Source organism: Urocitellus parryii, chromosome 11 (genome assembly GCF_045843805.1).
Source record: "Urocitellus parryii isolate mUroPar1 chromosome 11, mUroPar1.hap1, whole genome shotgun sequence".
Taxonomy (NCBI): Eukaryota; Metazoa; Chordata; class Mammalia; order Rodentia; family Sciuridae; genus Urocitellus; species Urocitellus parryii.
Genome location: NC_135541.1, coordinates 30,235,426 through 30,248,880, shown reverse-complemented (window position 1 = coordinate 30,248,880; position 13,455 = coordinate 30,235,426). Strand labels below are relative to the sequence as shown.

The window sequence follows — 13,455 nt, the reverse complement described above, 5'->3', positions numbered from 1 at the left end:
CTCCCCAGTGGCCAGTCTCTGGGCAGAGGTGTCGCGCGCCAGCCGGTCCTCCCCCTCCTCTCGCCCGGGCGAACCGAGGCTCAGCGGGAGCCCCGCCTGTCTCCGGGCAGCTTGAGCTCCCGAGCGCTCGCTCAGCCTGTCAGTAACCGTCGTTTGCGCTTTCTTTCTTTCTTTCTTTTTTTTTCCCCCCTTCTTTTCTTCCCCCCTTCTGCCTTTGTCCCGCTTAGTAACTGGAGTCTGACCAATCGTTGCTTCGCCGGCCGGCGCCGGCTGTCTTCTGATTGGCCCGCTTGGGGCGCGCAGTCGTCTCCCGCTCCTCTGCCGGAGCAAGGCAGACAAAAGACGCAGGCTCCAGGCTCCGGCAACCGGGATCAGCCAATCACCGCCCATTTTACCTTGTTCCCTTCCCTCCCCCTTCCCTCACCCTCCCGGCTGGGCTGGCGTGCTCCCGGCACTGACTCCTGGCGAGCGGCCAGCGCCCGGACTGTACCATTTTGATTGAGGCTGTGGTGGAGAGAGGATGCTGGTTGAGGAGCCAAGCCCTAGAGCGCGGCAGGGAGAGTTGAAAGCCGAGGTGGAGAACCGCTGCTTCAACACTTTCTAAGGCACTTGACAGTTCTTGTACGCCGAGGCGTGATAGACTGGAAGGGGCAGTGGTGATACTGGCTGTTCCCCCTATTCCGCGAGATTGGGTGGCGCCTCGGCAGGGGGTGTGGGGGCGGGGGAGGATGTCCCCTCCGCGCCGTTAAAATGAAACTCTAGTGGCTGGAATCAGGGCCGAGCGTCAGGGTAGCCGGCACTGGCGGGTTTGCTCACACCCCGGCTGGAGCGCCCAGCCGAGCCGAGCTCTCTGGACTCTCTGACCGGCCCTCGTTCCAAAGCTGCTGCAGCTTCGGTTCCGAGCCCCACGAGAACGGAACCCGAATCCTGGCCCTAGAGGGTATCGCTCTCTGCAGACCACTGGGACCCCGAAACTTGAACGCAATTCCCAGTCCCTTTTTAAATTTTTTCTTTTTTTTTTTTTTTTTGATGCCTTTCTTTGTCATTCCCCAGCTTTCTCGCACCGCGTTTTTTTCCCCCTTTTAATTCTTCCTTCAGAGGACACAAAAGTGTCTTCCGCGGAAAGATTTGGAGGCAGCGGGAGCTTTTCTCTTTGGAGAGCGATTGTATAGAAAGGATTTTTGGGAAGCCGCTTTTTAACACCTCTACCCTCCTCCACACAAGCCTCTCTGTAGCACTTTTGAGGAGAAAAGCCCATAGCTTGAAAGTTCAGGGAGGCATTTTTCTGGGTGCTGTGGGAGAGACGAGGAGGACCCTGTCTGTCCTCGTCCTGGTAGTTGGCTGGACTTTTACCAGCCATTGGAAACCCCGAAGTACATTTCCGTGCGGAACTTTTGTAGATATGTATTTTTAGATTTTTAAATATCAGACCAAAAAGTATATATGCTTTCTATACATTTCCTGACGACCTACCCCTGACAGCGCGATGTACAATACGGTGTGGAGTATGGACCGCGATGACGCAGACTGGAGGGAGGTGATGATGCCCTATTCGACAGAACTGATATTTTATATTGAAATGGATCCTCCAGGTACTTGGGGGGGGGGAAGCATCTTGGGATGGGTCTGATTTGTGTTTAACAAGACCTTGGTAATGTTTTCAGGGCAGAAGTATTCTGGGGTGCGCTAGGTTCGGGATGAAGGGCAGATTTGCAGTTAGAGCTGCTATAAAACTGCTTCTGGTTTACACATTTAAAGTTTGCGGTTAGGACCCTGATCCTATTGTCCTGCGAAGGTGGGGGTGGGGGATAGAGTGGGGGTGGGAGGAAAGACTACTTTCTATTTTTGCCGTTGAGGGTCGTTCAGGTTTTTGTCAGCCCTCCACTTTTTTTTTTTTTCCTTTCAATTAAAACTCTTACCTGCAAATGATGTTTTATATTCCACTCTTGAAGTCAATTTTTCCCTTTGGGAGAATTTCTTAAAGCTTATCATCTCATACATTAGTCTGATTTGGTTCGTTGTGTTTTACCTTGGTTAACTTCAGAAACTGAGTTGCCTACGTGATATTCATTGTAAGACTCCCTTTTTCCTCTCATAGAAGCCAAATGCCGGTTAGTGATTTTCAGGGATTGGGCGTTCTTGTTCAGTCATGGCCTTAGTCTGAGGTTTTTCCTTCCTAGAATATAGTAACTCAGACAGATCTACATGCAATCTTTTTATTATTCTTTAATTTATGTTGACTTAATTTATGGGATAGAGTTTAATATAACTTCAACTTTCAGGGTAAAAATTATAACCTTTCTCTTTCTTGTGAATATATGATTTGTACATATATGTGATAGGTTCCTATACACATTGTAACATATACCATACAGGGTCTTTATTTTAGAGCTTTATCCAAGGCCTTTTCAGACAGTCTGTGTATCTGGTAGGGAAGAAAAAGGAGGGAAAAATGAAACAAAGTTTTTTTTTTCCCTTTGAATTCTGACTTTATGATTATTAGCTGTCAGATTTTGAAACCTTGTTTGCAATTACAGACAGTGCTTTATGTAATGATTTTGAATAAGTAAACTGCCTTTATGACTCCCTGTTTTTGTTGAGGATGAATTCATTGTATCTTTTTAAAATGTTGTAACTAAGCCTACAGGATAAATTGTGTGTCATTGGGAGCCTGGTTTATTATAAGATTATGTATTTTTGGAGATCTTTGAAAGGATTTAAGCCCATGCAAGTGTAATGAAGTGTGAATGCCTTATAGGAGGTATGTGGAAATTATTTCTGTGTTCTTTTGAACAGTAAATTATCTTTTTTTTCAATTAGTAATGATGTTAAATGATGCTATATTAAAAACTAATACTAATATTGAATAAACCTTTTTCACTCTTATTCATCACTCAGAAATTTTTTTCTTTTCTATTGTTTTAGAACCTTCTTTATTTGCTTTTATAATTGTGACTGTAATCCAGATGCTGCTTTTTGGTGTTTTGTAAAGTTTGTAAGATTTGCAACCCATCTATTGTGTGTGTTTTCCCCTTTGTTTCCCCCTAATGGTAAAGCTTCACTTCTATTAGATACATTTGTCATTCATTTGCTAAGAATTTTAGTGCATTACTGAAACCTTTCTTGTAAAAAGTAAGGTTAATAATTTTAGATTTCTGTTATTATAAGAATTATATATTCTGCCTTAGAATTGTACTGTATCACATAGTGTCTTGCCTTGGAGACATACAAAGGGAATTTGTTGGGCGGGGAGGTTAGTAGGGAGGAGGAGAGAAAATGAAGGCATTAATGGTTGAAAAATATTGGCCTACTAGAAAAATAATGGCCAAGTTGAGTTGAATTTTTCCAAAAATAATTTTTAAGAAAAGTTGACTCTTATAACTGTGTAAAGATGTGGTCTTATAAGATTATAGAAAATTCTGATCCGAACTTTATTTTCCATGGAAATAAACTTTTGTGTTTAAAATTTTCATTCTTGAATGAAATTGTGCATACTGAAATTCTATTCAGAATGCTGAAAATATGTACGTGGTGCTTTTTATTATTCATTTTGCATCCTTAATATAGAATATGGTTAGTTATTACTATTAGCTTTTTAAAAAAGGAACCATACTCGAGTATATTGAGACATTGCCAGTGAAATGAATTTTTTAACAGAAATAATGTGCATATTAACCTTGTATGATTAATTAAGCTTTGAAACATTTAAAACTATAAGTAAATCATCAGTGAAGTGGTTGCAGCATGTTTTGTATCTGTCTTTTTCTTAGCTCCTACTCTGTATGAAACTCATATTATTCCCTGCATGGACTGGCATGATAATACACTAAATGTTTTCCGGATTTTATTCTCTCTAGTCTACAGTAATGTTAAAAATATTATCTGATGATTTACCTTCCAATGATAAATCTTCTAGTGGGTTTAAAAAACTTCCAGTAGCTTCCTTTTGCCTACTTAAAACAAAAATGTGCCAAATAGCTTACTCTGTCATCAGAGTCCCTCTATTTTTACTTCTAATTTTCTAGTCCATTCTTCTAGAGTTCATCATAACTTATGTAGAGCTATTTTTTATTTGCTGTTCCTTGATTGTATGCTGTTATCCTTTTCCTGGGATCCTTTTCACTCCCAGTGTTCACTTGTTGAGATTATATATATGAATTTAGAACCTAGATCACATACCTTCTTTGCCAGGATATATGTTCTCTGATCCCTATTAGAAGTCTTATTTCCTTCCTTTTTTCTCCCTCTTATAGCACTTCTCAGATGGAATTTCTTCCATTCTGCTGAGAGTAGCTACTGTGTTTATTTATTTGTACTTGTCCCTGTGGAATTGTCTTCCCATCTGGTTGGAAGCTTCTTAACTTGCTCAGGGTCTTGCAGGTAGTAGACCATTTAATCAATATATGTTGAATTAATAAATAACCAAAGATTTTTTTTTCTAGCCTTTAGGTATTTTCTACTTAAGGTCCTTGGTCATCTCATTCCTCGGCTATTGCAATAGCCTAGGGTTAGTTAAATAACTTTTGAGTTAGACATTTGTTTACTTAGGGCCCTTAATTATTAATAGGGCCAATTTTTTGTATGTTTTTCATCTTAGTTTTAGACAGAACCATAAATGCAAAATTCTTCTGTTAATTGCTTCTAGTGGCCTCAAAAATATTTTTCAAAGGTGTTTCCCTCCAGCCTATCTTTCAATAACTATCATTACCTTGCATCCTGAAGGTTTCTAATAAGTTACTGACCATGTAAGAATTGAGTTCAAATGGGAGCTTAATGTTTCTGTGTTTTCTGTCAGCTATTGAAATTACTGAAACATAAAACTTTTTTATTTTAGAAATGTTAAGATTGTGGTCCTGAGAATTGCCAAGAATGAGCATCTTGGTTAATCTTTCTGTGAATTTGGGAATTGGGATTATTCTGTAGCAAAGCAATTGCAGGATAGACCTCTCAGAGTCCCACTTTTGGTTCAGAAACTATTGGAAGGTTAACTTGACTAATGTAACTCATGCACAAAACTTATAGATAGTGGACTTTTAGCTCAGCATCTTAGATTAGATGTTATTGTTCTGATGTGAAGGAAAATGTAATGTTCCTTTTTTGAAAGTAACAGATACATTCTTTAGAATTGTAGACTTTTTGGTTCTCATCAAGATAAATTTCGTCAGTGTGGCAACATCTCATTAGAAAATTAGAAAATTAAATTTTTTATTTGTTTGGCAAAACATAGTCTAGAGAAGTGGTTCTCATTGTTTTTTGTTCTCACTGTCCCTTTATGACTCCTAAAAATTGAGTACACCAAAGAACTTATGTTTTAGTGGGTTATATCTATTTATATTTACTGTGTTAAATTAAAACTGAGGGGCTTTATCCATTTTGTTTTGTGTCTTTCCTATTTATAATATCTCATGAGCCTATGGAAATGTTGCTCCAAGTCATTTTTTCCTCTTACTTTCTTTTGCACTTGTACTTATCACCTCATATTGAAATTATTTTTTTAATGAAAAGTTCTTTTTAGTTGTAAATGGACACAATACCTTTATTTTATTTATTCTTATGTGGTGCTGAGGATTGAACCCAGTGCCTCTCATGTGCTAGGCAGGTGCTCTCCCAATGAGCTACAACCCCAGCCCCCTTGAAATAATTTTTATTGAAGGTAATAGTTGATAACATTTTTTTTGAATAATTATTATAGCCAAGCAGTATGTTATGTTTTCATATATACTATTACTTTCAGCCCACAAAAACTTTATAAAATAGGTACTATTATCCCACTTTCCAACAAGGAAACTGAGATTTAGATAAGTTTGGTAACTAATTAATGGCTTATAGCTAGCAGATAGCAAAGTGGTTCTGTCTACCAGACTTTTAAAGCCTAGGCTCTTAAACAGTAACTCTTTTAACTGATTGCTATTTCTGATTTGTTGTTCCTCTTCCCCATTAGTTTATTCAGAATTCTTCAGCCGGGCTAATTCTACTAAAATGTTATTTTCATTGGGTTACTATCCTACTGAAATAAAAAATAATCAATAGCTTTCCCTTTTTTTCAGGGCTGGGGAATCAAACCCAAGGCCTCCTACGTGCTAAGCAAGTGCTCTACCATTGAACTATGTCCACAGCCCTTTCCCTTTCTTTTAAGCAGAAGATATATTCTTAACTTGGTATAAATGATCTTCAGTATATGGTACCAACTTACATTTAGAACTTTATTACTGATCCTTTATTCTCACATTTCTCTTCTATCTTATTCCTTCTAGGCTCGTATCCTGAATATATCTTGCTTATTCCTATCTCCAGGCTTTTGCTTGTGTTGCTTCCCATGTAGAATATACTCATCCTACCCCCATCTTTAAATCAGGATTCTGTGCCAGTCCCCCTTGCTTCTTAAAACTTTCTCCAAAATTTGGTCTGTTACTTTGCCATGGAATCGTGTGTTATATTATGGTATTTAATTATGAATGTAATTTATCTCTCCTAGAAGATAAGCTTCTGCTGCTGCTGTTTTTGTTTTTTTTTTTTTTTTTTTGTACCAAAGATTGAACCCAGGGGTGCTTAGTCACTGAGTCACAACCCAGCCCTTTTTTATATTTTATTTAGAGGCAGGGTCTCACTGAGTTGCTTAGGGCCTTGCTAAGTTGCTGAGGCTGGCTTGAACTTGTGATCTTCCTGCTTCAGCTTCCTGAGCCGCTGGGAGAGATAAGCTTCTTAAGGTCTGGCTACCATATATATATATATGTATAATTTAAAAAATATTTTTAGTTGTCAATGGACCTTTATTTTATTTTTTATATGTGGTGCTGATAAATTTTGTTAGGGTGGCAACATCTCATTATATAATTAGAAAATTAATTACCAGAATCGAACCTGGTACCTCACACATGCTAGGCAAGTGCTCTACCACTGAGCCACAACCCCAGCCCCTCATATTTCTTTTGTATCTTCTTTTTTCTAAATATCTAGTGCCAGAGTATTTTATTAAATCTTAGGCTGGTGGACCCAGCCAATTTGATTTTTTGTAAAAATAAATAAATAAAACAAAGACATTGTGTCCATCTACAACTAAAGTTTTTTTAAAAAAATATACACAAGGCTGGTGGGAGGGGAAGGGAGGAGGCATGGGGGTAGGAAAGACGGTGGTATGAGATGGACATCATTACCCTAAGTACATGTATGAAGACACGAATGGTGTGAATATACTTTGTATACAACCAGAGATATGAAAAGTTGTGCTCTATATAAATTGCAATGCATTCTGCTGTCATATATAACAAATTAGAATAAAAAATTAAAATAAAAATTAAAAAATATACACAAGGTATAACATACTATATATGAACAAACTATTTGGAAATTGATCTTTAATAAGGCTTAATGACTAATTATTTATTATCATCCTGTGACCATTAAATTTAAATATAGGAGATAATGAAAAGATGCAATACTTAATGTTGTTATTAGCAAGATTTTGTGGTTTGTGATAAAAGTTGTTTTTGAAAATTTGAAGAATTAGTAAGTTTTTCAAAGCTCTTAGGTTAGTTTTACACAGCACAGGGCCAACTGGAGACTTATGTTACCCAATGTGTTATTATACCAATTAACTTTAGAACGTATAGGACTTCACATATGATATCAAGGTACAGTTAGTCATTAAGCCTTGTTAAAGATTAGTTTCCAAATAGCTTGCTCATATATGGTATGTTATATCTTGTGCATATTTAAAAAATATTTTTATTTGTAGATGGACACGATATCTTATTTATTTTTATGTGATGCTGAGGATTGAACCCAGTGCCTCATACATGCTAGGCAAGTGCTCTACCACTGATCTACAACTACAACCCCAGATCTTCCTGTGTATATTTGTAAGTTCATATAAAGTAAGAAGGTTATCTCATTATTTTTAAATATATTTTTTTTATTTGTAGATGGACACAATACCTTTATTTTATTTGTTTATTTATTTTTTTTATGTGGTGCCAGGGATTGAACCCAGTGCCTCATGCATACTAGGCAAGTATTCTACCACAGAGCTACAACCCTGGCCTGGTTGTTTCATTTTTTTTTTTTTTTTTAAAGAGAGAGTGAGAGAGAGAGAGAGACAGAGAGAGAGAATTTTTAATATTTTATTTTTTTAGTTCTCGGCGGACACAACATCTTTGTTGGCATGTGGTGCTGAGGATTGAACCCGGGCCGCACGCATGCCAGGCGAGCGCGCTACCGCTTGAGCCACATCCCCAGCCCTGTTTCATTTTTTTAGAAAAATAAAAATAGCGGTCTAGGTCCAGCCTGCCAGATTATACCATTTTGCATATGTCATGTTAATATGAAAACTATCATGTGACCTGGTATTGATGAGCCACAAGGCCAAAGTCAGTACCATCCATTATTATCCAGCCTTGAATATCCTTTCTCATGTTCTGAGGGCATGGGGCAACAAATCCAGAGCTTATGGTTATGTAATCTTAAATATTTATATTTTTAATTTTTAAACTTAATAATCATGAATCAAAATTTTGAAATCTGAACTTATTTTGGAAAAAACCTTACTAGAAGGATATGTTTGTGCTAGAAATATATTGCTTTGGAGTTTGTTCATATATATTAGACATTTTAAATTTTCTTTTGGTACTGGGAATTGAACCCAGGGGCGCTTTACCAATGTGTTACATTCCTAGTCCTTTTTATCTTTTGAGATAGGGTTTGCTAAGTTGCTGAGGGTCTTGCTAAATTTCTAAGCCTGGCCTAGAACTTGAGATTCTCCTGCCTCTGCCTCCTGTCAGTGGGATTACAGGTGTATGTTAGACTTTTGACTTTCAGTTCTATAATAGGTTCACTCAGTATGGTATAATTTATGTTGAGGTTCTTATAAGCATTTGTAGAATTAACCACAAACTTTTTCTCCTGATATTATTTCTGGGATATTTTTCATATTGTATGTTTTTACCTGTAAGTAGCAAGACCTAATTCAAAATGGCTTGAGAAGAAATTTTATCTTCTCAAATAATAGGCTTCAGGGCTGGTGGATTTCAGCCATTCAGCAAAAAATTCATGTTTTGTTTATATTGCTCATATATGTCATCCTTGGGATTGGCTTCATGTTTAGGCTGGTAGCAAAATGACTGCAGTGATTCAAGACATTATATCCATACACAACACCTTCTGAAAGAAGAAAGGTGTCCCTTTATGTGCCTCTGCTTTTGGAGAGAAAAAACTTTCCAAAAACCTCTAGCGGACTTCTTTCACATCCTATACTAGTTCTTGAACCAATCACTTGTGATTACTCTTAGGCTAATTATGTGCCTGAATCTGGAATGGTGTTTGTTGACTTCTCCTGAGGGGATACAGTTTATAAGGGAGGGATGCTATTAAAAAGGGAAGAAGGAGGGAATGGATGTTAGGTAAATAGTGAACAGTGGCTAACTTGGAAAGTCATTTGGAAAACACATGCTGGGGATTAGACCCAGGGGCACTCTACCACTGAGCTGTATCACCAGCCCTTTCTATTTTTTATTTTGAAGCAGGGTCTTGCTAATTGCCCAAAGTGGCCTCCAATTTGTGAGCCTCCTGCCTCAGCCTCCAGAACCACTGGGATTATACATGTGTGCCACTGTGGCTGGCTAAATCATACCTCTTTTCAAGATTCTTGTCTTTGTGTTTGTACATAAACTGCTGGATTTGGTAGCATACATCTGTAATCCCAGTGATTCTGAAGGCATAAGGCAGGAGGATTGGTAAATTTGAGGTGACCGTGGGCAATTTAGTGAGACCTGTCTCAAAATTAAAAAAAAAAAAAAATGAAAAGGGCTGAGGATGTACTCAGTGATAGAGCACTCCTGGGTTCCATTCAGAATACTGCAAAACTAAAACCTAAAAATAATAGCAAGTTATTTTTTTTTCTTTTTTCAAAAGTAGCAGTGGGAAACCCATTTTCATTTTCTAAGCTGGAATTCATGGGGTCAAATACTATAAAGAGTTAAATATAAGATAGACCTTTTTTTTTTTTGTCTTTCTTCTTAGTTATTTACTAGAAGGTAAAAGAGGTAAATAACTTGTGGCACTTTTCTCATTTGAGGAACATAGGTATTGGAATACAGTAGTAGTACAGCAAGTGAATGAGTGAGAGCATTTTGTAAAACAACAAACTTCAAATTCTCAAGTTTAATAAATTAAGTAAACTTGGAACCTGTGGAATGATTTATGATTTGAATGTTAGCCTTAAAAATTAGGATATTACTTTAAAATAACCTGTAGTAAAGGACCCAGGTTAGGCAAGCTCTCTATCACTGAGCTACATTCCCCAGCCAGACTGCCTGAGTTTAGATTGTGTCTCTGCCACTTCCTAGGATGTGTCATTGGGCAATTTACTTATCTCTTTATATGTTGTGGTTTCCTCATCTAAAAAAATGGGTGTGATAATAATCATTCAAGAAGATTTAGTATATTTGTAATTGTAAAGCACTTAACAGTGCCCATATTTTTGTGTATTAATACATTCATGTTTTTAATGTTTGGCTTCCAGGAATTGTTCTAGGAGCAGCAGTGAACAAAACAGCAAAAACCTGTCTTCATGGGGGCTGGGGCTGTGGCTCAGTGGTAGTGCACTTGCCTGGTATGTGTGAGGCACTGGGTTTGATTCTCAGCACCACATATAAATAAATAAAATAAAACTTTTTTAGTCTATCAACAACTAAAAAAATTTTTTTAAAAAAACCTATCTTTATGGAGCATTCATTTCCAAGAGAGGGAGGAAAGCAGAGAATAATCAAATCCATAAGTAAAATATTAGTGATTGTGATAAATGCTATGCAGAAAAAGCAGAGACTGTGTGTGTGGAGGGGAAGATTGCTATTTTAATTGGGTGGATAGGGAGGATCTGAACTAAAGGAGTGAGCAAGTTTGTAGTAATGGCAGGTGTGAGGGCAGCGATTGAACTCAGGGGTTCTGCTGCTGAGCTACATCTTTAGTGTCCCCCTTCCCTTTTTTGGTACTGGGGATTGAACACAGGGGTGCTTAACCACTGAGCAACTTCCTTGGCTCTTTTAAAATTTTGAGTCAGGGTTTTGCCAAGTTGCTTAGGGCCTCACTAAGTTGCTGATGCTAGCTTTATACTTGCCATCTTTCTGCCTCAGCCTCCCTAGCCACTGGGATTACAGGAGTGTGCCACTGTGTCTGGCAGCGCTTTTTATTTTTTATTTTAGATGGTCTTAATAAGTTGCCCAGGTTGGCCTTGAATTTGTGATCTTTTTGCATTAACTTCCTTAGTCCCTGGAATTAGAGTATGCACCACTACGACAGGCTTATTTTTCTCTTGTTTTGAAGTGTTAAAATTCTGATCTCTGACATTTGTTTGCTAAGTAGCAGTATATATGGCCATAGTTATTTGAGGTAGGTTTACTCACAAGTTACTTTTATAAACAATTCTGTATAGATCTATATTTGTATTATAACTTACTTTCAAAAGTATTTTTTTTTTGATACTGGAGATTATAATTTATCAGTGAGCTATACCCCCTACCCTTTTTTATTTTTAATTTTGAGATAGGATTCCACTGAGTTGCTGAGCCTGGCCTTGAACTTGGAATCCCTGCCTCAATCTTTGGAGTAGCTGGGATTACAGTATGTGTCACCAGGCCTATCTCAGAAGTATCTTAGGAAAGAAAATTTTTCTAAAGTTCTTTCTTTGTTTGGTGAGCTATGAAGGTGAGAAGAAATTAAGGAAACCATGGCATACATGTTTCATTTTATGTTATGGGCTAAAGTTGTTGACAATTAATATAGATTTGTGTTTTTTTTCCTAATTATTGTAATGCTTAAATGCCTGAGTACAGATATAGGTATACAATGGAGTAAGTATACATTGTTCAGTGTTTTTTCTTTGGTACCAGGGATTGAACCTAGGAGCACTTAACCACTGAGCCACATTCCCAGCCCTTTTTTCTTTTTTTTATTTTAAGATAGAATTATACTAAATAGCTTAGGACCTCACTAAGTTGCTGAGGCTGTCTTGGATTTGGGATCCTCCTACCTCAGCTGCTGAGTCACTGGGATTACAGGTGGGCGCCACCATGCCCATCTCTGTTTATTTTATTTTATTTTTTTTAAGACATTGATGGGCCTTTATTTTGTTCATTTATCTATAAGTGGTGCTGAGAATTGAATCCAGTGCCTTACACATGCTAGGCAAGTGCTTTATCACTGAGCCACAACCCCAGCTCCTCTGTTTAGTTTTTAAAAGGACAATCAGATGGTTTAGGCTTGTTGCAGGACATTAATTCAGAATTTGGGGTTTAGTCTTTCTCCAAGTAATCATGAAATATAAGAGCAACTACCAGATCTGCCTTACTGGGACTGATCTGGGCCTCTCTGATTTCTAAGGCTCAGCCAGGAAAATTTAGAGTTGCCAGATAAAATACATGAATATGTCCCATATAACACTGGAGACATACAATATCAAAAGTTTTTTTCTTTGTATGGTGTTTAGGAATATTTGTAACTTGATTTAGTAGATATCAGGATACTTTCACTTTCAATAATAGAAAAATCCAACCCAAATGGTTAAAACAAAGAGGATGTATGGACATATGTAATTGAAAAGACAAGAGTGAGGGCCTCTGGTATGGTTTCATCAAGGCTGTCAGGCTTTGGCCCTGTTTTTTCTGTAATTCTCTGGGATTTACTCCTTATCAGCTATTTTCTCAGGCTGGCTTTCCTGTAGTAAAAGATGGCTGCCGTTGGCTCCTGGGATTCTATGATTCCTCATTCCTGGGGGAGAAAGATGATGTTCCCATGAATATAACCCCAAAATACTGACCTTGACTAATTGAATCATCCTTGTGTTCCAAAGGATCACTGAGTAAAATCTGAGTAGCTTTCTCTGTCTAGACAAGTGGCTCTTAAATTTGAACATGCGTTAGAACTACCTAGGGTTTTTTTTTTTTTTTTTTTTTTTTTTTGTTTTGTTTTGTTTTTAAACACAGATTTCTAGGCCTTACTCCCAAAGTTTCTGTTTGAGTAAATCTGGGGTTGAGTTCCGGGAATTTGTATTTGTAACAAGTTCCCAGATGTTACTGACTTTTTGGGGCACAAATCATACTTCGAGACACTGCTATATCAAATCAGGGTCTACCTTTGGAGCTGGGGAAAAGGTCAGTCCTACCTAAATTCTTTACAGTGTGGCAGGGCGTAAGATATGTTTTGGGGGGAGATAATGGCAATGCTGGTTTTTTTTTTTTCCTATTTAGCTTCCCTTATTTTCCTTTAGAACCAAACCTCTTCCTCTTGTAATTGATTTGGCTTGAATGGAATTGACGTAATCCATTGGTTTAAAGGTGGGCACATGACCCAGGCCTGGTCAAAAAGAGTACTTGCCTGGGCACAGTAATTAGCTCAGAGGTGAACAGGAGCGATCTTTGTAGGATAGTCTATGTACCTGACTTTTACTATCCTGGCTATTGATAA

General features: G+C 37.7%; 1 protein-coding gene across 1 annotated transcript in view; it reads left to right on the top strand.

Moving 5' to 3' along the window:
* Positions 1-783: 783 nt before the first annotated feature.
* The window catches only part of Pik3r3 (phosphoinositide-3-kinase regulatory subunit 3), a 77,694-nt gene continuing 65,022 nt past the window's right edge, over positions 784-13,455 (top strand). Inside the window, exon 1 of the mRNA XM_026397760.2 lies at positions 784-1,592. Coding sequence (XP_026253545.1) covers positions 1,487-1,592 — 106 coding nt within the window. The 5' untranslated portion in view covers positions 784-1,486. The remainder of the gene's footprint in view (positions 1,593-13,455) is intronic.